The sequence below is a fragment of the Sus scrofa genome, chromosome 3 (genome assembly GCF_000003025.6).
Source record: "Sus scrofa isolate TJ Tabasco breed Duroc chromosome 3, Sscrofa11.1, whole genome shotgun sequence".
Lineage (NCBI taxonomy): Eukaryota > Metazoa > Chordata > Mammalia > Artiodactyla > Suidae > Sus > Sus scrofa.
In genome coordinates, this window is record NC_010445.4 from 131,189,244 (window position 1) to 131,214,269 (window position 25,026).

Below are 25,026 nucleotides of genomic sequence, written 5' to 3' on the forward strand. Positions count from 1 at the left end.
CTTAGGTCAGTCTCCTAAGGCAATAGAAATAAAAACAAAAATAAACCAATGCGACCTAATCAAACTGACAAGCTTTCACACAGCAAAGGAAACTTAAAAAAAATTTTTAAAAGGACAACCTACAAAATGGGAGAAAATAGTGATGCAACCGACAAGAGCTTCATCTCTAAAATATGCAAACAACTTATACAACTCAACAGCAAAAAAAAAAAAAAAAACCAATTGAGAAATGGGTAGAAAACCTGAAAAGAACTTTTCCAAAGAAGACGTATGGATGACCAAGAAGCACATGAAAAAGTGCTCCCCATCCCTGATTATTGGAGAAATGCAAATCAAAACTACAGTGAGGTACCACCTCCCACCAGTCAGAATGGCCATCATTAGTAAGTCAACAAATAGCAAATGCTGGAGAGGGTGTGCAGAAAAGGGAGCCCTCCTGCACTGTTGGTGGGAATGAATATTGGTACAACCACTATGGAAAACAGTTCGGAGGTTCCTCATTCCACTGAGTCTGCTGCAAATGGCATTATGCTGGTTTTTTATGGCTCAGCTGTTTTCCATGGTGTATATATACCACATCTTCTTAATCCAATCATCTGTGGATGGACATTTAGGTTGATTCCATGTGCTGGCTCTTGTGAATAGAGCTGCAATGAACAGGCGGGTGCATGTGTCTTTTTCAAGGAAAGTTTTGTCCAGATATAGGCCCAAGGGTGAGATTGCTGGGTCATACGGCAGTTCTATATTTAGTTTTCTGAGGTACCTCCATACTCTGTGCTTGGTCCTTAGACAGTTAGAAAAATTTCGGGAGAAATTTCTTATGAACCTGGATTCTTGCATCTTTCCAGGCTTAGAAAAGCCCTGAAATCATTCACTGAGGCGTCTGTTCCTCACGACGCCAAGGTCACCTGTACCCTGCGCCCCCACCTCTTCAGAGCAGGTCCTCGGGGCTGGCTGAGAGGCTGTCCCCCAGGCCACAGCCCTCGGTAAGACACCGAACAAACTCCACTCACAGCTCTTACACTGTGCACTTTTTTCGAGTTGGATCATCACACTGCAGAGTCGGGGGAGGGGGTGGTCAGTTTCAACAAATGAATTTCGAGAGGAAAAAAAATTCAGTGTGTAGCATACAGTGACTAACCCCGAAAAAAATCGCAAAAATCAAAACATCTACAAAGGAATACATTCTTGTCAGTGACTTCTCATACACATCAGGATTATCACTGTAATAAATTTAACATGTCACGGCACTAATCCAACCTCTACCTCCTAGTAACTATGTCTGTGACAAGATTTTTCTTCCAAAATAGGAAGATGAAGGTTTGCATCTTCACAGATGTCGTTAAGAATCTGATCCCAAGCCAGAGAGCTCCCAAAACTACACTACCTGGGTGATTCCCAAAAACACTCAAGCTGCGGATGTAACTCGGGGCGTCTTGGACGAGGGAGCATTCCCGGCGTTTGGCAGAAGAAAACGGACATCTTCTCTGGAGAATCACACCTTCATCTCAGCCCCCAAAGAATTTCCTCACAGAAGCTCAATGAAAACGAGTCCTTTGCAGTCAAAAATAAGTAAACTAACAAGAACAGAAACGGCGTTAGAGAAAACCAGCGGAAATAGGAGAAAAGCGAGACGAGGTTTAAACCCTGGGATCACAGGCGGAGACCACAGTAGGACAACGCTTTACGAAAAGGCAAGCTTGAGAATACACGCGAGACCAAGAAACTCGAGGGAATGACACAGAGGACATGAAAAAGAACAGGACAGCATTTCTAGAGATGAAAAATGAAATGCTCTTTTCTTTTTTTGCTTTTTAGGGAACATATGGAAGTTCCAGGCTAGGGATCGAATCAGAGCTGCAGCCACTGGCCTACACCACAGCCACAGCCACACTGGATCCGAGCCCCCTCTGCGACCTACACCACAGCTCACAGCAACACCAGAAGCGAGGCCAGGGATCGAACCTGCATCCTCATGGATATTAGTCGGGGTTGTTAACCACGGAGCCACGACGGGAACTCCGACACTGCTCTCAAAGAAGTGAATGATGACAGCTGATTTCTCACCCGCAACCACTAAGTTAGAAGACCGTGAAAAAATACCTTTTGGAGTTCCCGTAGTGGTTCAGTGGTTAACGAAGGTCATGGCTCATCGGTTATCCGCATCCTCTGTGAGGTTGCGGGTTTGATCCCTGGCCTGGCTCAGTGGGTTAAGGATCCGGCGTTGCCGTGAGCTGTGGTGTAGGCTGCAGACGCGGCTCAGATCGCATGTTGCTGTGGCTGTGGTGTAGGCTGGCAGCTACAGCTCCGATTGGACCCCTAGCCTGGGAACCTCCATATGCCGTAGGAGCGGCCCTAAAAAGACAAAAGACAAAAAATAAAAAATAAAAATAAACAATTCAGAAAAATCTATGTGTGAAGGGAAAGGGTGAGAAGCCATCTGCATCTGGGCACATGGGCTCGGCCACCCTGCCCAGCCCTCCACAACAAACTAGTACAACCGGACAAACTGAGAAACACGTTCTTGGAACCTAAGACACCTCACAAGATAGCGCGGAATTACCACAGGCCAGAAAAGAAAGCAAATCCAAAAACGCGAGGCCACCATCTGGGGTCCCCTCAGCCCTGGGTGGCTGTTCTGTGGAAGAGGGCGGAGGGGACACCGTGGCCTTGTCAGGGCAAAGCACCGGTTCAGGCCCAGCAGGAACGGGGCCCCCTGAGAACCACCCTCTGTGGACTGGGGCCCACTGGCTGCACCTGCGGAGCAGCAGGCATCCCAGACTCCAGACTGCGGGGTGGCCCAGGCTACCTCACACCCCGAAGCTGTACAAACTGGATGACACAGGGAGCCGGCCAAGTGTTCAAAAGTCCACCGAGGCAACAGGTAATATCCCAGGCCTCAAAGTCCTTTCAAAAGGAAGTCTCAAGAAGTAACATCCAGCACACAAAGATAACCAGGCAGAGGGAGAGAACATAGCCAGAGAGCCGGCTGTAACAACAGACACGGTGGCTTCAGGCTGGGGACAGCCAGCTGGTAAGTCACCCACAGAGAGGCTCGGGGCCTGGGGGAGGGAGGAGCAGGGACCTTCCTGCCTTGGCCACGTGAGTCAGCCTGCAAGCACCCCCCACCCCCAGCGGGCCTTCAGAGGACTGAAGCCAGCACCTCGACTGCACAGGCAGAGGTGTCTCGGAGCCAGAACCACTCAGCTAAGCTGCTCTCAAATTCCTGGCCACAAAAACTGAGAGAGAATGTTTTAGCCAATAAGCTTGTGCGAACAGGTTATGCAGAAATAGATAAAACTAACACGCTCTCCAAGAGAAAGTCCTACCCACAGGCGCCAGGAGACGGGGAAAAGGATTTTACAGCATCGTTGCTTATTTTAGCATAAAATTTAAAACGACCCAAATTATCCATCAACAGATTGGATAACCAAACCGGTGTATTAGTCAATGAAATAATACACAACAGTAAAAACAAATGACCTGCGGCTACACGCTGTGAACCTGGATGTGTCTCAGAAGCATATGATTGTGTGAAAAAGCAAATAGGAAAATGCATGCAGCATAATTGAATTTATACAAAGTATATAAAACTTTACGAAAAACCTATCCTTCGGGGATGGATTATTATGAAAAGACAGTTATCACAAAAGCTAAAATAGTGGTTCCCTGTGGGCAAAGGACTGAGAAGAAGGTAGAAGGTTTTTTAAATAGTGGTAACGTGGAGATTCCGGCGTAGCTCAGTGCTTAACGAATCCGACTAGGAACCATGATCTTGCGGGAACCATGAGCTTGCAGGTTCCATCCCTGGCCTTGCTCAGCGGGTTAAGCATCCGGCGTTGCCATGAGCTGTGGTGTAGGTTGCAGGTGCCACTCGGATCCCACACGGCTGTGGCGCAGGCTGGCAGTTGTAGCTCTGATGCGACCCCTAGCCTGGGAATCTCCATATGCTGCAGGTGTGGCCCCAAAAAAGTAAAATAAAATACTGGAAACGCTCTTTCCTTTAATCTGGGTTGTGGTTTACGCAGAGGCTGGCTTTATTACTATTCTGTAAGCTCTACATAAAACTGTATACACTCTTCTGTAAATATGATATATGTCAATATAAAAGCAGCGGCGTTAACAACAACTTAAGGAAGGGTAACAACACCTTAAAGGGCAGACACGAGCAAGGAGCAGAGCCAAGGCGGCTCAGGAATTCGTGGAGGACGAAGAAGGAAACAACGTCCTCCCTTCCCTCCTGTAAAGGAAGCCTTTTCGGAGGCGCTGCATCTCCGCAGGATTCAGCCCGTGCTCCTGTCCTCCTGGTCACCACTTTCTCTTTGGTAGTTCTGTTTGCTCCTTATCGCCCCAAAACACAGCCAGCCCCTCGCAGCCTCCGCAGGACCCTGGAGGCCACCCTACAGGAAAAGCACACAGTGGCCTTTGTTCAAGAACTGCAAGCTGGGTGGCAGCTGCCGTCACCTTTGTAGAACGACCATCACCGGGAGACTTTAGAGAAATTAGAAGCATTACTCAAGGGCGCAAAAGACCGAGGTGCTCTTGGGAAGAAAAGTGAGCGTGAACACAGAAGCGTGTCACATAACCCTCAGCAGTAAGATCTCAAAGGGGCTGCGATGCCCGTCCCAGGCCACGTGGAACGGAATTGAACTGACCCGCTGAGCGGGGCCCTCCGGTACAATGACAGCCTGAACCTGGCCCCTTTGGCTTCTGGCTTTCTGGTGGCCCTGCGTTTACACACAGACCTGTTTGCCCCCGTCTTTTTCTCTCCAGCACTGACGGGTCCGGGGATGGCAGCGCCCTCGGCTCCCCACAAGGCGGGGGGTGGGGGTGGGGGGCCCTGGGCCGGGTGCGCGCGGTGCGCTGAGCCCGAGAGCCCCGGGAGAAAACCCCTACGGGACGGTGGCGCTCAGTTGGGACAGGGCGCGGGGAGGGGGGCGCACCAGGCCTGGGTAGACGCCAGAGCTGTCCCCAGCGCCCCGACCCTGGGGTGGGGGGTGGTCGGGGCGCTGGATGGGGGCAGACCTGGCTCCACCGTCCCGGGCCCTGCGGGGCCAAAGGGGCCACCGGGCCGCGGCAGACCCAGGGCACAGTCGCGGGCCCCGAGGGGGAAGGACGGTGGCGCTGGCTGGGGGCAACCCCGGGGGGCGGTCCCCGGCCCGCGGCAGCAGGATGCCGGGGCCCGCGGGCACTTACTCGAGCTTCTTGAAGCGCTCGCGGCCCGCGGCCACGTACTTGCCGCCGGCCTGCAGCGCGTCCAGCTCGCGCACCGGGTGCCCGCGCGTCGGCGTGAAGAGGCGCCGCACGCCGAACGGGGCCTGCACCTGCTCCGTCAGCTGCTCCAGCAGCGCCTCGAAGGTGGCCACGCGGCGCCGCGACAGCACGAACTTGCGGCCCACGTAGAACTGGTCCCCGTTGCGGTACACCACGATGGTCTTGGCGGGCGTGGTGTCCACCAGCACGTGCGGCGTGCGCGAGCCCATGGCCACGCACCTGCTCCGCCGCCCCGCCGCCGCCCCCTGTGCTCCAGACGCCGGGCAGCCTGGGCGCCCCGGCCACGGTCGCCGCCGCCGCCCCCGCTGACGCCACCGGGCGATTGTGACCATGGCGGGCCCAGGAGAGGGGCGGCCCAGCCAGACAGGGGGACAGAGCCAGGACAGGTGAGGGGGAGACAGAGCCAGGACTGTGAGGAGGCATGAGACAGCCTGGACAGGTGAGGGGGAGACAGAGCCAGGACAGGTGAAGGGGACAGAGCCAGGACAGGTGAAAGGGACAGAGCCAGGACAGGTGAAGGGGACAGAGCCAGGACAGGTGAAGGGGACAGAGCCAGGACAGGTGAAGGGGACAGAGCCAGGACAGGTGAGAGCAACAGAGCTCAGGCAAGGGAAGGGAGGCGGGGCTCCTTCAGAGTTGGTAGAAGTGGGAGGGCTGAGGATCCCCTGGGCCCCGAGCTTGGCCCCTCCCTCTGCCCCCTCTGCCCTCCTAGGCACACGAGGTGGGGAGACGGGTTGAGCGGGAGGTGGTGTCAGGACCATCTTGACAATAAACACGTCATCATAGAGGAATTGTCAGGAACCATTCAGAGCACGTGATTAACCAGGTTACTCGGCTCACGTGGCATCGCAAAGGTTTAATCTTCCCAAGGCACTTTCATGTGGGGATGAATTCAAGGGGTCGCCTGTCCTTGGGAAAGTCCTTCCCTATCCCAGGTAAAGGTCAGCCAGTCCTGTCTTTGTGGTGGGACAATGGGTGGTTCTAGAAATATATGTTTCCAATGGCTTTGATTGGCTTAAACTTTTAAAGAAAAGACTCTGTATTAGCTACTGAAGTACCTCTGAAGGTAAGGAATACTGACACTATAAATATCAATATCTTGTGTTTCAAAAAAAAGCAATTCTTAAGAGACCGCCTGCCGTTCACAGCCACAACCAGTTTTTGAAGTACCCAGTGTTTCACAGTAACGTTAGATACAGATACCCATGCATGAAAATGACCACTTTATTAAATCGCCAGGAATTATATTGATCTTCAAAAGATTAATTGCTAGAAACTTCTCAAGGCTCTGGTATTGGAAACGCTTCAGAAGAGGAGTGTGACTGAGTGGTTGCATAACCGGCACGGTTTGCGTGCCATTAGAGGTTCGCTCGGAAGCCCACCTTCACCGCAAACCGCATCCTGGGCTTCTCCCGGGGCCGCAGGAGGCAGAGGGAGCTGGGGAAGCCCTTGAGTCGCAGGCGGCTCACACCTCCGTCGGGGGTGATGGTGAACCTGGCGTGGGTGATGACGTCTTGCAGCTCCGGGGTTAGGCTGTCGAACAGGTGGATCGTGTCAGGGTTTAGCTGAAAAGAGAGGCAGGCAAGCGTAGAGGCCCTTCTCATAACCAGTGGGCCGACTCGCCCAGCACAACCCGCCAGCTTGGACTTAGGGGGTCTTAAGAGGTAAAAGTGGACTTCCGGTTGTGGCTCAGCAGTAATGAACCCGATTAGTGTCCATGAGGATGCGAGTTCGATCCCTGGCCTCACTCAGTGGGTTAAGGATCGGGCGTTGCCGTGGGCTGTGGTGGAGGCTGGCAGCTGCAGCTCTCATTCCACCCCTAGCCTGGGAACTTCCCTACGCCATGGGTGCAGTCTTTAAAAAAAAAGGTAAAAGTTACTCCATGATAATCGTTTGGTGTACCACGGACACCTGCCAGTGGGAAAGGATGCCCAGTGCGCCTGACAGGAGCCCTCAGGTCCCCATGATGTTTCACAGGTAATTAAGTGGAAAACTGATGAGAAAAGGCAAAGAGGGGTGTCTCCTAGAGGCCGTCCCCCCTCCTGACAGGGAGCAGCCCTCACCCCCGTCTCTCACTCAGAAATGACCTCTTCGCTCCTACCTGATCAAAGAAAACACTTCGGGGACCTCTCAGCATCCACCCCACAGGTGGACACCCGCTGAGCTTTAAGTATGCCCGCAGGCCCTCCTAAAAAGTTAATTTAATGCAGAAGCTCTTCCGCAGATGTGTTCTTTGCACGTGGTGGTACAAAACAAAATCCGGTTGATAGATATCCAAAGATAGACCCGCCCTTCTTATTACATAAATGCTCAGATGTGGTCTTTACAAGCTCACGGGTTTTCCTCTTAAATGGGCAGAAGTTTTGGCGTGGCATCACAATCCTTGGGAATCCAATCTGAGCGAGGTGGGCCCGGGGAGGGCGGGGAGGGCGGGCTGCCTAGCTCCTGGGGGAATGGGGACCTCGCCAACCTTGTGACTGGAGGCAGTGGTTTCCACCTGTGGCCGGGATGATCCCACTTCTGCTTGACTGTGTCTTCTTCCTCCTGGGTCATCAGGATGCACCCCTCCAGCTTACAGCTGTCGGGGGCACTGCCTGTTGGGAAAAAGAAAGGGTGACTTCCTCCAGCCCGTGTGCACTCAGCACGGTTTGCTTTCGGGAATACCGGGCTTTTTCAGCTGTACCAAAAACCCAGCAACGGGGAGTTCCCACTGTGGCACAGTGGGTTAAGAACCCGACGGCAGCACCTTGGGTCACTGTGGAGGGGAGGGTTCCCTCCCCAGCCTGGCACAGGGAGTTAAAGGATCCAGCGTGGCCCCAGCTGTGGCACAGGCAGCAGCTGTGGCTCAGATTCAGTCCCTGGCCTGGGAACTTCCCTAAGCTGTGGGCGCGGCCACTTAAAAAATCAGCAAAGAACAAATCAGGGGTAGGAAGCATGTGAGAGAAGGAACATGCCAGCTTGCCAGGGAGTTGGACTGCCTCCGGAGACCGATGAGTGTCTGCTTTTCGGAGGAATCCGAAAGGCCGGGCCTATGTTCATGGGCTGGTGTATTTGAGCTGGAACACAGGGCATTTTACTTTGAAAGGTGAATGTGTTTGATAAGCTTCCTAGATTGCATACTTTGTGACTTGCATCCTGCTAGGTGGCTCATCTGTAATTCTCAGGAAGCTGCAAAGTATTTCCCCTATGGCGTCATATCAAGGGATAGAATCATATAATCATGTAAGAGGAGGAAGAAGCTGGACTAACCAGGGCTTAGCACCTGTCAAACATGCTGTATTCAAGGACGTCGAGGCGCTCCCGACGGGGCTCAGTGGGTTAGGAGCCCAACTGGTAGCCATGGGGATGCAGGTTCAATCCCTGGCCTCGCTCAGTGGGTTGAGGATCTGGCGTTGCCGTGAGCTGTGGTGTAGGTCTCAGATGTGGCTCGGATCCCGTGTGGCTGTGGCTGTGGCTGGGGTGTAGGCCGGCAGCTACAGATCCGGTTGGACTCCTAGCCTGGGAACGTCCATATGCCGCAGGTGCAGCCCTAAAAAGACAAAAAAAATATATATATATATATGTATATATATATATAATAAAATAAAGAAATAATAAAATAAAAAGAACGCTGGCAGGAAGGGAACGCATGGAAACACTGGTCTCCAAGGTAGACGAGAAAACCCGGGGAGCAGGAGAACGTAGGCTGACTGCTGCTGTGTCTTGAACACACACACACACACACACACACACACACGTGTGTGTGTGTCCATCCTGAGCCTTGCGTAGTGGATGTTGTAACTGGATGCTGGCACTCTCCCTCATCCCCACCGCTGTCATCTTTGGTGATAGAAATGTCCTAAGGGCCACCAGCAGTATGTGTGTGGCATGTGGCAGCCTGGAGACCCGTGTCACATGGATTTACTGACCGCTACCTGGTTTTGACTAAACTATCCCTCACAAAAATAAACAAGTGATTTTGAACTGGCCATGCCGAGAACCATGGGTTAAAGATACGACCAGGGGCACAGCATCCGCAAAGAACAAGAAAATACCAGAGCTGGCATTTCTCCCCACCCTCAGGATGAGCCTGTGCTCAGCCGTGCTGAAAGCAGAAAAGAGTAACCGGCTTCTCCTGTCTAAACCACGGTCTGGCCCATAGACGTTTCAGTTATCAAGACTTCATCTCCCACCACCACCGATGAACTTCACCTCAAATACACGCTGTGTTTGGATGGAACAGTGACTAGTTGACTCGGGTCACAATGACCTGCAAGTCATTTCAAAATCAAGCCCCCAGGAGTTCCCACTGTGGCTCAGCAGCATAAGTACCCAACTAGTCTCTGTGAGGATGGGGGTTAGATCCCTGGCCTCGCTCAGTGGGTTAAGGATCCAGTGTTGCTGCGGCCGTGGCACAGGTCACGGCTGCAGCTCCAATTCGACCCCTAGCCTGGAAACTTCCCTGTGCCACAGGTGCGGCTGTAAAAATAAATACATAACTGTCAAGCGTCCAGTGTATGAATATAAAGTGCTGTATTTTTTCAGAGCCAGCCTGACAATCCCAAGAGACCCAACCAGGTACTTATCAAAATTTCACCTATTATAGAAGTTTCATAACCTCTTGAACTTCCTTGTATAGATGACACGTGTATCTATTTCATAAGAAAGTAAATATAGATGATCAAGAATGCTTCTCCAGTTTTTTTTTTTTTTTTTTTTACTAATGGAAGTGCATGACTCTTACAATGCGTAGCTCCCTGCCCTCGGAGTCCAGCCCGGAGAAGGAAAGGCCACCCGTCTGCTCGGGACCCTTCCTGGGAGGAGATGCCCCGTCCAGTTCTTCTTAGGCTCTAACCGGGGGGTGTTTCCTAGGCTTCTTCCAAGTGGAATTCAGGCCCCGACGGTAAGAACCTCACAGGTCTCTAGGATCTCATGTGACTTCTGTGGTCATTCCTCCAATGCTGGCATTTTATAAAGAGGGCGACCGTGCCAAGAGGTAAAGCAGCGTGCTCGAAACCGCGCCGCCCTCCTGCGGTCCTGATCCCACCTGCTGCAGCCTGCCGGCCTTGCAGCCAGCATGGCCGCGATAGCGAGGCACGTCCTCTCTGCGTTTACCTTTGAAATATCTCGTATCGATTTCAGTTTGAGTTATCACTCCCGGATGCCAACCGGAAAACTGCCCATTCACAGCCCGGAACCAGGAGAACGCCACGCTCATCGTTCTAGAATTCAAAAAGGAACAGAAAATGGGAGTTCCCGTCGTGGCACAGCTGAAACGAATCTAACGAGGAACCGTGAGGGCACGGGTTCGATCCCTGGCCTTGCTCAGTGGGTTAAGGATCTGCCCTTGCTGTGGCTGTGGTGTAGGCCTAGCCTGGGAACCTCCATATGCCGCGGGAGCAGCCCTAGAAAAGGCAAAAAAAAAAAAAAAAGAGGAGTTCCCATCGTGGCGCAGTGGTTAACGAATCTGACTAGGAACCATGAAGTTGCAGGTTCGGTCCCTGCTGTTGCTCAGTGGGTTAACGATCTGGCGTTGCCGTGAGCTGTGGTGTAGGTTGCAGATGCGGCTCAGATCCTGCGTTGCTGCGTAGGCTGGTGGCTGCGGCTCCGATTGGACCCCTAGCCTGGGAACCTCCATATGCCATGGGAGAAATAGCAAAAAGACAAAAAAAAAAAAAAAAAAAAAAAGATTGCCATGAGCTGTGGTGTAAATTACGTCTCGTGTAAAGTGCCTCTTTGCTGTCATTCTGTAAATGCCTCGAGCCGACTCGTGAGCGTACTGGGTACTTGGTAAATGTTTATAAATCTCTAATATGATTTTCTATGTCAGTTATAAATTCAGGTAGGATGCTGAACACAAAATGACCTGTCTCACCCAGCTCATAGCTGCTCTGTCAGTTTGATTTGACCCGTTAAAGTAGGTGTGTTTTTGGTCAAACCTATACCAATATATGACCTGCCTTCAAACACTAGTGTCTAGCAAGGAGAGCTTATTTATTTGTATCTGGAAGCACTGGGTGACACGAAAACTAACCCCAGAAAGGGCTTTTTAAGACTAAATTTGCAGTGGGATCTACACATTGAAAGGTCCTTTCATTTTTACTCCCTAATCTCAAGTTAGCTACTGGCCAAATTTACCAGCGGAGCCACCTCTAGAGTTCCCTGTCACAGGCTCACATAAGTGGTCACACACAGGGACACAGAGAGATTAAAAATGACGAAATGGTGGGGGGGTTTTCTTTTGCTCCAGGTCACCCAGTGAATTTACTCAAGGGTTTTGTATCATTAAATCATAGATAGCCTTGCTTTGTTTTGTTTTTGTCTTTTTGCCATTTCTTGGGCCGCTCCTGAGGCATATGGAGGTTCCCAGGCCAGGGGTCCAATCGGAGCTGTAGCCACCGGCCTACACCACAGCCACAGCAACATGGGATCCGAGCCACGTCTGCAACCTACACCACAGCTCACGGCAACGCCGGATCCTGAACCCACTGAGCAAGGCCAGGGATCGAACCTGCAACCTTATGGTTCCTAGTCAGATTCGTTAACCACTGAGCCACGACAGGAACTCCAGATAGCTTTGTTTCTTAAGAAAAAAAAAAAAAAAAAGGACAGAGGAATCACCCCAGCAGTGCTTTAGAGCAGCCAACAGGAACTGCCAAGGTTGGCCTTCTGTATCTTTATAGCTAGTCTGGCCCTGATCTTCTGATATTTGATGACACAGTGGAAAATTTAGAAAACATGAGTTCCCATTGTGATTTTGCAGGTTAAGGGCTCGCCATTGTCCCGTGAGGATGAGGGTTTGATCCCTGGTCTCACGCGGTGGGTTAAGAAGCCGGTGTTGCTGTGGCCATGGCGTTAAGTCGTAGCTGCAGCTCCAATTCAACCCCTGGCCTGGGAACCTCCATATGCTGCAGGTGCGGCCCTAAAAAGCTTAAAAAGGAAAAGAACATTTAGAAAACATGGGGAAGTGACAAAAATTTAGAAAAATGCCTAAGTTTCTCTCTCTCTCTCTCTTTTTTTTTTTTTTTTTTTTGAGTTCCCATCGTGGCGCAGCAGAAATTAATCTAACTAGTATCCATGAGTTTGCAGGTCGATCCCTGCCCTCAATCAGTAGGTTAAGGATCCGGTGTTGCCGTGAGGTGTGGTGTAGGTCACAGACACACCTCAGATCCCCCATTGCTGTGGCTGTGGCCAGCTGCTAGAGCTCCAATTCGACCCCTAACCTGGGAACATCCATATGCCACAGGTGCAGCCCTAAAAAGCAAAAAAAAAAAAAAAAAAAAAAAAAAAAAAAAAAAAAAAAAGGTTTTTTGGGTTCTTTTTTAAGGTCTATACCTGTAGCATATGGAGGTTCCCAGGCTAGGGGTCCAGTTGGAGCTGCAGCTGCCGGCCTATACCGCAGCCAACACAACACCAGATCCAAGCCCCATCTGCAAACTACACCACAGCTCACAGCAACACCAGATCCTTAACCACTGACGGAGGTCAGGGATTGAATCTGCAACCTCATGGTTACTAGTCAGGTTCATTACCACTGAGCCACGATGGGAACTCCCAAGAGGGTTCTAAAATAGGAGTCTCCTTGACATAAAAAAATTTTTTTTTAAATTAAAAAAAAAAAACTTTATTTCTTGGGAAACAATAGGGCCTAGTGTTTCTCTTCTCACCGCCAGTATTGGTGGCCTGTCTGGTCTTCGTGCCGTTTCCCAGCCATCTGCCATAGACTCTGCCTTGCCGACTCCTGCCAAAAGCAACACCATTTAACGGGGCAGCCCGGCCCGGCCCATTTCGTTAAAAGTGTGAGAATGACTGCGCTGGCGGGATCAATGACACCCCCATGCACCCGGCATTGCTATTGCCCCATTCTCATGGACGTTTCCAGAAACTCAGGTACAACCACGGGATTAGCTATTTTCACTTTTCCTTTTTTACCAACTGCCTAAAAGCCAAATTCGGAGGGAAAAAGTGCTGTGGGTGTCCACCACGTCATGAGGACATGAAATCCCACGCGTGGGCGTGGTCGGGCCGCCACACTCAGGCTTGGAGCCAGACGGCCCTTCCTCTTGGGTAGTGAATCCGGCCGCATCGGGGTGCTTAGGGCCCAGGTGTCCCGAGGAAAAGCCAGCTCCTGGAGCATCGTCTCACCTATTATGTTGTTTGGGTGCCCAGATGCGCATTGCTAAACCCTACACAGGCGCCCCGTAAGCGATGGTCACCAGATCTGATGGTTCTTTGGGGTCACTCGCAGTCCAGTCTCTTTGTCCAATGCCGTAAACCCTAAAGCGTGCGATTCCGCCATCTGAAAAGCAAAGGTGCCATGGTGACGCCTCCTTGGAAAAGTGGCTGTTTGCAGATCCTCCACGCCTGCTGCTCTAGCTACTCAAATATGCCAAACCTGCTGCCCCAGGGACTCAGCACGCGCCACCTCCCTGTCCCAGGCCTACTTTCTCTGCTGTTCTTAGGTCTCAGCTTAAGTGTCACAGCCTCAGAAAAGCCCTCCCCCCACCCCCCCACCCCCCGATGCTGCCTGACTCCCCAGGTTCAGTTTCTCACCTCCCTGCTTGTTTACTCCATTGCTCTAATCACAGTCTGAAACTATCTTGTGGGGGTTTTGTTTTTGGGGGGTTTTTTTTGGTCTTTTTAGGGGGGCACTCGTAGCATATGGACATTCCAGGGATAGGGGTTGAATCAGAGCTGCAGCTGCTGGCCTGTAGCACAGCCACAGCAATGCAGAATCCAAGCCACATCTGTGACCTACACCACAGCTCACGGCAATGCCAGATCCCTGACCCACTGAGGGAGGCCAGGGATCAAACCCGCATCCTCATGGATGCTGGTCAGGTTCGTTACCCATGAGCCACAATGGGAACTCAGGTACTGTCTTGTTCTTTAAGTCCCTGATAATACCAGACTGCTGAAACTAGAACATAAAATCTTTGAAGTCCAGCACTGGAAACCATGTCTAGTCACCTATGATGGAGCATGATAATGTGAGAAAAAAAGAATGTATACATGTATGTGTAACTGGGTCACCATGCTGAACAGTAGAAAAATAAATAAATAATGTATTGGGGAAATTAAAAAAAAAAAATCTTTGAAGGCCAGAAGAGCTGTCCCTCTTGTTTGCATCTGTGTGGCGCCCAATTTTTTAATTGAATTAATAAGTCCAGGAAGGCCAAAAAGCAACTGCAAAATTCCCCACAGATGCAATGTTTGGTGCCGGAAATCAGCATTGCTGCATCCCACACCGACTCGCACAAGAGCCTTGCATTTTTATTTTCACAAAACCGCATTGCTCCACAATGCAATTGAGAATTCTAAAGATAATAGTCACAAAATCAAATAGCTGCTAGAACCACAGCAGCCTGAGATTTGGTCCGCAGAGCAGAAAATAGCTACCAAGATCCCTTCACATTATCTGATTCTAATAAAGTGAAGGTTTTCTATGTGTCGGAATATTACTTCCAAGAAAGTGGAAGCCAAGAGATTTTTATACAGAAGCTCACAATCATGTATCAGAGGATTCTACGGAAACCAAGTGCTATATATTTTTACATGAAAAACTTGGTGAAATTGAGTGATCTGAAATATTTCAGTAGAGCAGTGGAAGTCTTGATATTTACAGTAAATAAAACCAGCCCGTGTTGGCATAAAAAACCAAGAAAATACACTAGCGGGAGTAATTCAGAACAATTCGGAACACCATTCTGGTTCATTGAACATTATGATCTGCTTTAACGGTAGAGAATGTTAGTGCAAAGCTGATTTTACATTTTAAAAAAAATAAGATTCTTCTTTACAGAATTAATATCCGGCCTCGCTTTCAAGCAAAACGACCCCAGAATATCAGAGCTTCAATGAAGCAACCCTGCTCCCTTGCAGGGGCCCCCTGGAGCTCTCCTGCTGCTCCTTCTCCCTTTAAACTTGGATCTGGGGAAATGCTCGGCGAGCAGCAGGCGATGCTGCTGGAGCGGGGAGCAGAACTCCGCCCACGACAGTGCCCGCCCCCACCCGCCCATCGGCTGAGGCGGACCAATCACGCACGCCCTTCACTGTGCGCAGGAAACCTCCAGGACCAATCCCACCAAGCGGGGCTCCCACGTGACCCTCCCTCAACTCCTAAGCTCTGTAGCAACCGAGTTGGGCACCTGACCTGGCTCTTTCAGCCACATCGAGGCGTTAGTTTGGTGCGCAGTGGGCCGAGGATCTGGCGTCTCCGCTTTGGCTCCCGCGGCAGCTGTGGCGCGGGTTTGATCCCGGCCCGGGATTTCCATGTGCCACAGGCGCGGCCACAAAAAAAATTTGCGGAGTAGAAATTTCTTAGGGCTCGAGAAAAGTCCTTTTGTTGTGACACGTATGACTGGTTGGCAGTATTTGGTTTCCTTGTACATCTCCCTGCCTGGGCTGTTCCCTTCCTAACTCTGTCCCTTCTCTACCACTCACGGTCCTTTGGCATCTACTGGGCTGTGCCAGGTGCTGCGCACCGGCCAAGGGCGGCCCAGACCCAGGACCCCTGACGTCATGAAGTTTTCGTGCAGTTCGCTGCGCCCTAGTCAGCATCGGGGAAGTGACTATACAGCCGGTGCTAGGTCCCTAGCTCAAGGCACTACACCCTGAGCGCGTGCTGAAGAAGCCAGTGTGGGAAGTCCTAAATCCCTCTTGCTGGCTTTGCCCATTCAGGGGTCTCCACTGGTTTTAGGACAGATGGTTTCAGTGAGCAATCAGCAGCGCTAAGCGCGTGTTCAGATCGCTACACTTCGGTGTCTTGCTGTAAACCATGATAAACAGAAACACTCCCGCATCGAAGGGAAAGATGTGTTCCAGGCAGGAAGGCCTGTGGCGCTCTGCTGACCCACGGCCAGTGAATCTGGTGAAAATTTGGGAAAAAACGACTACCTGACAGCTCCGGAAATAGCCCTAAGGCACGCAGCCGAGGAAGCCGCATTTATTCCCCAAATCTACTAGAACTAAGCAAGACCAGGAAGAGTCTGTGGTGTCGGAACCTGGTCCACACCTTTGCTCCCTCCTCCCGCTGCAGACAGGTGCAGCCAGGAATGCAGGGCTGGCCCCCAGCTCCCAGCCCAGGCCTTGCTTCCCAGGGGGTGCGGACGTCTGCCTGTTGTGAGGCTAAGTCCCAGGTGAGTGTACCTGAGCAGAGGGACGTCTTCCTTCCACCCAGGCCCCTTGGGAGATGGGCTCCACCCCACATGCAGCCCCACGGACATACGGGGCCGGTGAGCACCAGAGCCTCTGTTGACAAGGCTTGGGTTGCTGCTATGGGTTTGATCCCTGGCCCAGGAACTTCCACATGCCATGGATGTGGCCAAAAAAAAAAAAAAAAAAAAAAAAAAAAAAAAAAAAAAAAATGCTGACATTAAAAAAGAAGCCATACTTAAAGGTTAAACATAGACAGGACACCACTAGACTCCTGGAAGAGGAGTTCCCATTGTGGCTCAGCAGAAACAAATCCAGTTAGTAGCCATGAGGACACAGATTCCATCCCTGGCCTTGCTCCGTGGGTCGGAGACCTGGCATTGCCGTGAGCTGTGGTGTAAGTTGCAGATGCGGCTCGGATCCCACGTTGCTGTGGCTGTGGCACAGGCCAGCAGCCGTAGCTCTGATTCGACCTCTAGCCTGGGAACTTCCATAAGAAGCAGGTGTGGCCCTAAAAAGAAAAGAAAAAAAACAAAAACAACTCCTAGGAGAGAACATAGGCAAAGCATTCTCTGACATCAACCTTACAAATGTTTTCTCAGGTCAGTCTCCCAAAGCAACAGAAATAAAAACAAAACAAAAATAAATGGGCTGTAATCAAACTTCCAAGCTCTTGCACAGCAAAAGAAAGATTCAAAAAAAAAAAAAAAAAAAAAAAGACAACCTGCAGAATGGGAGAAAAGAGTTGCAAACAATGCAACTGACCAGGGCTTAATTTCCAAAATATACAAACTCATACAATTCAATAGCAAAAACAACCTAACTAAAAAAAGCCCAATTGAAAAATGTGCAGAAGACCTAAATAGATATTTCTCCCAAGAAGACATACAGATGGGCAGCAGGCATATGAAAAAGATGCTCCCCATCCCTGATTATTAGAGGAATGCAAATCAAAACTACAATGAGGTACCACCTCCCACCAGTCAGAATGGCCATCATTAGTAAGTCAACAAATAACAAATCCTGGAGAAGGTGCGGAGAAAAGGGAACCCTCCTACACTGTTGGTGGGAATGTAAATTGGTACAACCACTATGGAGAACAGCATGGAAGTTCCTTAGAAAAGTAAATATACAGCTACCATATGATCCAGCAATCCCACTCCTGGGCGTATATCCAGACAAAACCTTCATTCAAAAAGATATATGCAGCTGGGTATTCATTGCAGCACTATTCACAATGGCCACAACATGGAAACAAACTACATGTCCATCGACATATGAATGGATTAAGAAGATGAGGTATATATTCACAATGGAATACTACTCAGCCATAAAAAAGAACAAAATAATGCCATTTGCAGCAACACTGATGCAACTAGAGAGTCTCCCACTAAGTGAAGTAAGTCAAAAAGAGAAAGGCAACTACTGTATGATATCATTTATATGTGGAATCTAAAACGTGGCACAAATGAACCTACCTATCTACGGAACAGAAACAGACGCACAGACAGAGAGAGCAGACTTGTGGGGGTCAAGGTGGTGGGGGGGGAGTGGGAGGGACGGGGAGTCTGGGGTTGGTAGATGCAAACTTCGACACTTACAGTGGATCAGCAGTGGGGTCCCGCTGTGCAGCACAGGGAACCCTGTCCAGTCTCTTGTGATAGAACATGGTGAAGGTGGTATGAGAAAGGGGATGTGTTTACAGGAAAGACCGGGTCGCTTTACCGTACAGCGGGAATTGACACAACATTGTACGTCACCTCTAATGAAAGGTAATTAATTTTTTTAAAAAGGAAAGAAGCCATAGACCTAGAGATGGCTCCACCTCTCTTTACCTGGGAAGATGTTGAGTCGTAGGTGAGTCCACCTCTGCTGGGAGTGGCCGGGAAAGTAGTTGTGTCTGGAAGCAGGGGTCCCTGGTGGAAGCTCTGTCATGGGAACCCAGCAGTCCCAGTTGCTGGACTTGAGCTAGTGGTGCACAGAAACCTGTCAGCGGCAGCTCTAGGGGACCTGACATTCTCTCGTCCCAGGGCCCTGTGAGGCTTCCGGGACAGAGACACTTGGGAATAAATGTTAATGACAGATGCCTCATGGAACACTTGACTGCAAACGCTAACAAAGGCCAGGTCCCAGGTTTCACAAACAGAATAAAGGCCTGAGGTTTTTTCACCCTGATCACAGCAGCCCCTGGGGGGGAAGAGCAGGAAGGGCCGGGGGCGGGGGAGGGGGGGAAAGGGTCTGGGGGGGGCAGGGAGGGCCTGGGGCGGGGACGGGCCTGCAGATGCCGTCCTGGGAGGACGCACAGGCGGGAGCCAGAATGGTGATGGCACCGTTCACGGGAAAGCCAGGCTCTTCCCTGGACCTTGGGGGAAGTGGTCAGCCTGAACCCCTGCGTCGGTGCCTCGCGCCTGGAAGGACCCGTGTGTGGCGGCCGTTATTTTTCTCCCCATCTGTTCTGGAGCAGCCCTTTCGTAAATCAGCGTAAACCATGTACCAGACGAGCATTGAAATATAAGGATGTCCCCAACACAAGCCACACTGATTTCTTAAATTCATCAGACATCGGGTCCTCTGGCCAGTTGCTCTCAAAAGTATTTAAGCTGGTTTAAGAGAGAATCACCTTCCGTGTTCTATCGCATGGAGCAACATTTTGCAGACGGGCCGGCGAGCAGACGGCCCTGTGAGAGGCAGGGACCTAAGCCTCCCTCGGGCTGTTGTGCTCCCTCCTGCAAGGACCTCGCAAACACCTGACGCATCTCCGAAGGGTCACCCAGAGCAAGGGTGCGAGGGCCCAGGGTCCCAGGGGAGCGCCAAGCATGGCTGGCAAGCAGAGCTGCCCCCCTGGCTGTCCTAGCTCCCAGGACAAGCCCCAGGTCCCTGGGGACGTGCCCCTCAGCAATAGCTTCAAACTCCTCCGGGGTGGCTGCGGCTCCTGTCCTTTCTTCTCGCCGTGGGACTTCTGGCTCTTCACCTGCAGGGAGAGTGATGGGTAGAGTTTCCGTTCACGTTCAGAACCAAAGAGAATGTACTCTCGTGGTGGGTCGTGGGCTAATTTTCATCTTGTCAAATAACACGAAAGACGTCATTGCTTAAGTCCAGGCGTCCGAGGATCAAAGTAATAGACACGCTTGTGAAAAGTTCCTCAGTATTTAAAATACTAAACGGCTGGAGTTTTCCAAAAGCTGGATCTGTGACGTTTCAGAATATTCTAAGTCAAATCCAGAAACACTGCTTCCACCAAGGCATCCTTAGAATGGATACGTGAGGAGTGCCTGCTGTGGTGCAACAGGATGGGTGGCCTCCCTGGAGCACCGGGGTGCAGGTTCAATCCCTGGCCCGGCACAGTGGGCGTTGCCACGGCTGCAGCCTAGGTCCCCTGTGCCTCGGATCCGATCCCTGGCCCAGGAACTCCATATGCCGTGGGGCAGCCCAAAAAGAAAAAAAATCAGTACATGTGAGCATCATAGACTTGATCCACGAGCAATTCCGAAATAGAAGCACTCGTGGACAATGGACAAAGAATGGCTAAAGAATCCTACTCATGGTCGCTCGTCATTCCAGCTTGTAAACCAGCATTTCTCCCAACATCCTGTGACTTTTCCAGTCCCCCCCCGCCCCCGGCCCCCCGGCTGTCTCTTGGGAGCAGCACCGGGCACATCCACAGAGCCTCAGGCGGTGCTGGGCACGCAGTGCTTTCGCTAAAAATTTGCCAACCAACATGATATGTCTTCCCTAAGTCCACATATAGACATGCGCATAAGGGTACATGTTTGCAAAAAATTAATTCTGGGACCCAGTTAAAGGGCCTCATGATCCCTATGGCCCAGCTTCCAGGAGCCGAAAAGAACCGTTTCCCAGAAGCCTGTAGCTGCAGCATCACCGTGCAGACCTAGGGCCACTGAAGAAGGAGCTGGACACTGGCCCCACCGCTGGCTCGAACGTCCTCCAGCCCATCCTGCCCCTGGCCCAGCAACCTGCTCGCCACATCCCACGCGGATGTGTGGGGCTGCCTCTGGGGGTCTGCAGAGCAGGGATCACAGTTAAGCTAAAACTCAAAGCCCAGAGCGCTTTACCGGGACGCTGGCTGCAAGGCTCCCTGGCAGGAAAGGGCCTTGGACAGGCTGCGGGGCCCTCAGATGGGAAGGGCAGTGTCAGGGGCTGATGGGCCCCACGACCCCCACCCCACGTTCCCACGGCACCTTCGTCCACGTGGGCCACTTGAATCGACACGCGGGGTGCATGGTCTCCCACGAAGTAGGAAGTGTCCACGTCGAAGCCCTGATGATCCCTTGTATCCCCAGCTTGAGGACACACCAGTTGTGACCTGGAGACAAACGGCAGGAGCGTCCCCACCTGGATTAACTCGGCCGGCAAAGCGCGTGACCGAACACGACCGAAAGGAAAGCAAAGGCCAGGAACACGATCCTCCCGGCACAGAACACGTGCAGGTTCATTCTCAGCCACCAGCCCAAGGTCGCCACGATGTGGCCACACGGGACCACCGTTCCCCACACAAAGCCTCAATTCTATTCAGACCCGAACGTGCAGAGGCCTGGGATTCCTCCGAGAGACCGACTCTGCTTCCAAATGGATAGTTTCCTGTGTGTCTTTGGCAGATAGTTTGGCCTCTCTGAGCCTATGGCTTCAGCTGCAAATCAGGGATGAGAAGGCTTCCAGAACCTTTATCAGCACCTGTGCTGCAGCGAGTGGCGAGCTGGGTCTCCTGGGGACACCGCACTGCTTGTCGTCTTGAGCTTCAGGGATTTTCCACAGGCCCCACCCAGGATGCCCGAAGGAGGCATCGGCTGACGTCAAAGAGCTCTTGTTTTCTTCTTCTTTTTAGGGCCACACCCTCGGCCTGTGGAGGGTCCCAGGCTAGGGGCTGAATGGGAGCTGCAGCTGCTGGTCTACACCACAGCCACAGCCACGCCAGATCCTTAACCCACTGAGGGAGGCCAGAGATCCAAGCCATATCCTCACGGGTATCAGTCAGGTTCCTAACCTGCTCACAATGTCTAAGAACACTTGATCAGCGTGTCTCGGTGTTGCTCGTGATGGCTGGCAGTCAGATTCAGACCCGCCTCCAAATATCCAGATTTATTAGACCCTAACAAGTGTGCCTTAGAAATATAGAAAATTGGAGAGATCCGATCTTTCTGTAATACTTGTTACAATAGCAAAAAAAAAATCCGGTTATTAGCCTAATGCTGGATTAGCTTCCTTTACAAGCATTTCTGGAAATTTACAAGGTGCCTTTTGATGGACGAAGAGCCGTGAGCGGAAGTAGCGTCTTAAGGTGACAGGAAAGGTGGGAGGATGCGGGCTCAGGTCCCAGCTTATCTCACCCGTTACAGCACCTGGGCTAAGTTAATGGGCCTATTTCCATAGCAACCAGATGGGACAAGGACGCCTCCTGCGAGAGTCACGGAGAGGCCCCGAGAGGCCGAATGTACCGCGCAGACCAAGCGGTGGTCGCCCACGGCTCGGCGCCCACTCTTCCCCTCGTCCACAGCCCTCGCGTGTTTTCCTTGTCCTAGTCCTGCTCGCTCTGTGCACAGACGACCAGGGCTCACCCTCCTGAATTCCCAGGGCCTGGTGTTCAGAGGAACATCCAAGGGGACAGAGCATTCCACGGGTCCCGCGTGGCCGCTGACCCCAGACGCACCCCGCCCAGCAGCCCCTGCTTCCAGGCTGGGTGGCCGTGAGGGACGCACGCCTCTCACCTGGGATCCTTTTCCGCCTGGTCTGCCAGCCATCCATCCGTTTCCCAGACGCCGTGTACTCGTCTCCTCTGAAGCGCGGGCAGTCCCTCTAAAGCAGAGATGGGTGACAAGCGGATGATTAACAGCCATGCCAGAGCCTGGGCTTCCAGCAAATTCCCTTTGCCCCAAGGGGCCAGGTGGGCCTCAGGCAGGGTCTCCAGGGGAGGCTGCCCCACCTTTCCGCACAGGGAACTCGCTGTCCACGGAGAGGGAGGTACCTCCCCCTCCCTGCGTGGCCTCCAGAGAAAGAAGCCCTGCTTCTCTGTGGGCCTCTGTTCACAGAACGAGCCCCCTGACAGCAAAGGCTCAGACCACATCACGATTCACGCCACCAGCCCCACAAATGGTGCCACTGCCAGCTATGGCCTCAATGCCCCAGAGAAGCCATGGGAACACGTCCTACCTTTTTATAATTAAGCAGGTAAAACATTTGCCAAAAAATGCAGGATGGCACCATTTTTCCTCCCCTCCCTGAGGATGAGGTCCACGTGGGGCCGAGAGCCACGCGGGAGGGCCCCGGTGGTCGTCCCCATACAGCCATGTGGGCCCGAGTTCCTGGGGCAGGTCCCCGATGGCATCTGCCAGGCCTTAGCCTGTGTCTGCGGCTCTACGATGCTCATTCCCTGGTTGGCATCCGTGACTCCCACCCCAGGTACCGGCGTGGAACGCACATGGCTGTGAGGTCGCCCTACGCGCACTCACGTCGCAGAGGCCAATTCACTGTGCCTTTATAAGGTTTTCTGCAGGAGCAAAAAAGTCATCTATTGCAAATAAAATCTAGACAAAGAAAGGAGTAAAGATAAAATAACCATAAATTAAAAACCATTTTATTTCATTCCCTCGTGAAACATTACAAGATGCAGTAAAGAGAAAACGTGGAATTGCCTGGGGGAGAGAAACGATATGCAATTAAGCCGAGATGCCTTTTAAACGTTTAGCTTTCATTGCCTGCCTCCCCCTTAATCTCCCCCCCTCCTTTTTTCTTAATCCCCTTACCATCTGGAGGCAGAAGTGCTAACTTCTTACACTTGGAAAGAAAATAAACCCACTTCTTTTCAAGAATCGAGGACACTGTGGCTTTGTGAATCTTTCACGGAGCAATGGCCAAAAAAACCGTGGGGAGGCTCACCCTGAGGCTTGGCCGCTCCCCAGAGCTTGCCGTGCAGGTGGGCTGGCCAGGTCACTTGCGGAAAACGGAACGTGTTTGAGAGGGAGGGGAGGTACTACCCCCCACGCTGCGGGCACCACACCTGACCTGGGGCCCAGGGACAGCTGCCGTCTGGAGGGCACAGTGCCCTGGCCTCCGACCCCAGTCCAGAGCCTAAAAGGCGGGGGAGGACCCGGCTGTTTTAGAGCTGCCGGCTGTCTGGGGGGGCCGAGTGGGGCGGGGGTTTGCTGTGGGGGCAGGGGGCAGTGATCTGCCCCCTGAGAACCTGCCAAAAGGAGGGAAGTGCAGGTGAGTCCGTGGGGTCCCCCCACTCTCCGGAGCCTTCAGGGGCTTCTTGGCAGGAACCCTCACAGGCGCAGGGCCCCCTTCCCCTCCAGGCTCAGGGCCCTCAGCCCCCACACCGACTCCCTCCATGGTGTCCTCAGTCCGAACCTGCTCCCCCACTCCGCCTTGCCAGCCCCCTCCCCACCTGAGGACGCCTTTCAGCATCACTTACCTGCAGGGCCCAGCCTCCTCCCCACCGCAGGCGCTGCAGAGGTCTTGGGGCACAGAGAGCCTCCTGAGCGGCCTGGTCCTCCCGTCTGCGCCCCCCCCAATGCTCCCCCACCGCCCCCTCTCCTTGCGCCCGCACATTAAGTTAGGTTTTCCAGGGGAGCCTCGCTAAAGCCTGGGGGCCCCGACCTCTACGGCGAGAAAGCATGCAGAGGGATGGGCATTCCTGTCGCAGGTGCAATACCTGTCCATTCAATATTGTCACCGTTAAGGCAGCACTGCCCTTGCTCACGATTGCCACCAATTTAAGAAATGTTCTTTGCAAGAAGCCCCCTCTGGGGCGGCCGTCCTCGCTCCTGACGCTTGCTGTTCCCATTGGGGTCCCTGCGGTGGAGGGCTGGAGCCCTGGCCTGGGGCCTTAGGGGCCTGTTCTCCTTACTGGCCAAACAGAAACAGACTCCGAGCTTTCCACAGCAAACTTGGGTTCCAGGGCAGGGAAACACGGGCGGGGGGAGTGGGTACACCGGGAGGTGGGCAGTGGCACTTACACACTATTACACACAAAATCCATGAGTACAAGGGCCTCGTCCATTGCACAGGGAAGCCTCCCCGATACTGCGGAACAGCCTCTACGGGAAGAGAAGGTGGATACTACGTGGATCACAGAATCACTTTGCTGCACCCCTGACACAACTCAGTAAGTCACTATATTGCAATAAAACATGTTTTCTAATTTTTAAAAATTGCTTGTTCTCCCCAAGAGACCCACTTACCTTGCCACCTACCAACTCAGAGGCCATGTCACTCAGCTGGGTGAAGGCCGGAGGCCTGGCCAGTTTCCCCTCCCACGGCGAGTCAGCCATGCTTCCTGCGAGGAGGGGACAGGCCGGGTCAGCCTGGGTGCAGAGGGCAGGCCTAGCATCAGGCTCCCAAACCCGGGCTGGAAACAACACGCTTGCTGCCAGCCCGAGGCGGTGGGTGCCCTCTGGCTGCAGGATCCCTTCAGGGCGAAATGAAAGGCTGCTTTGCACCAACGCGCTGAAACGGGAGGACATGAGAGCACGGAGTCCTTCCAAGATATTTAAGAATAAACTCTCCAGAGCCTGCAGCCACAAAAGGCCAAGTTTTAGAATTCCCGTTGTGGCACAGTGGAAACCAATCCGACTAGGCTCCATAAGGACGCCAGTTCGATCCCTG

The 25,026-nt window shown here is 52.4% G+C and overlaps 2 protein-coding genes across 2 annotated transcripts in view; both read right to left on the reverse strand.

The window, feature by feature from the left end:
* DCDC2C (doublecortin domain containing 2C) overlaps positions 1–5,483 on the reverse strand; it is a 112,450-nt gene extending 106,967 nt beyond the window's left edge. Inside the window, exon 1 of the mRNA XM_021087908.1 lies at positions 5,197–5,483. Within this exon, the coding sequence (XP_020943567.1) occupies positions 5,197–5,483 (287 nt within the window). The remainder of the gene's footprint in view (positions 1–5,196) is intronic.
* On the reverse strand, positions 6,633–24,692 carry ALLC (allantoicase). Its single transcript, XM_021088413.1, is given in 15 exon segments — positions 6,633–6,839; positions 7,741–7,868; positions 10,369–10,418; positions 10,420–10,475; positions 12,921–12,994; positions 13,399–13,422; positions 13,425–13,454; positions 13,457–13,552; positions 18,243–18,375; positions 19,293–19,378; positions 20,607–20,687; positions 20,690–20,731; positions 22,131–22,218; positions 22,896–22,946; positions 24,603–24,692. Coding segments are annotated over 15 exon segments (1,236 nt in total).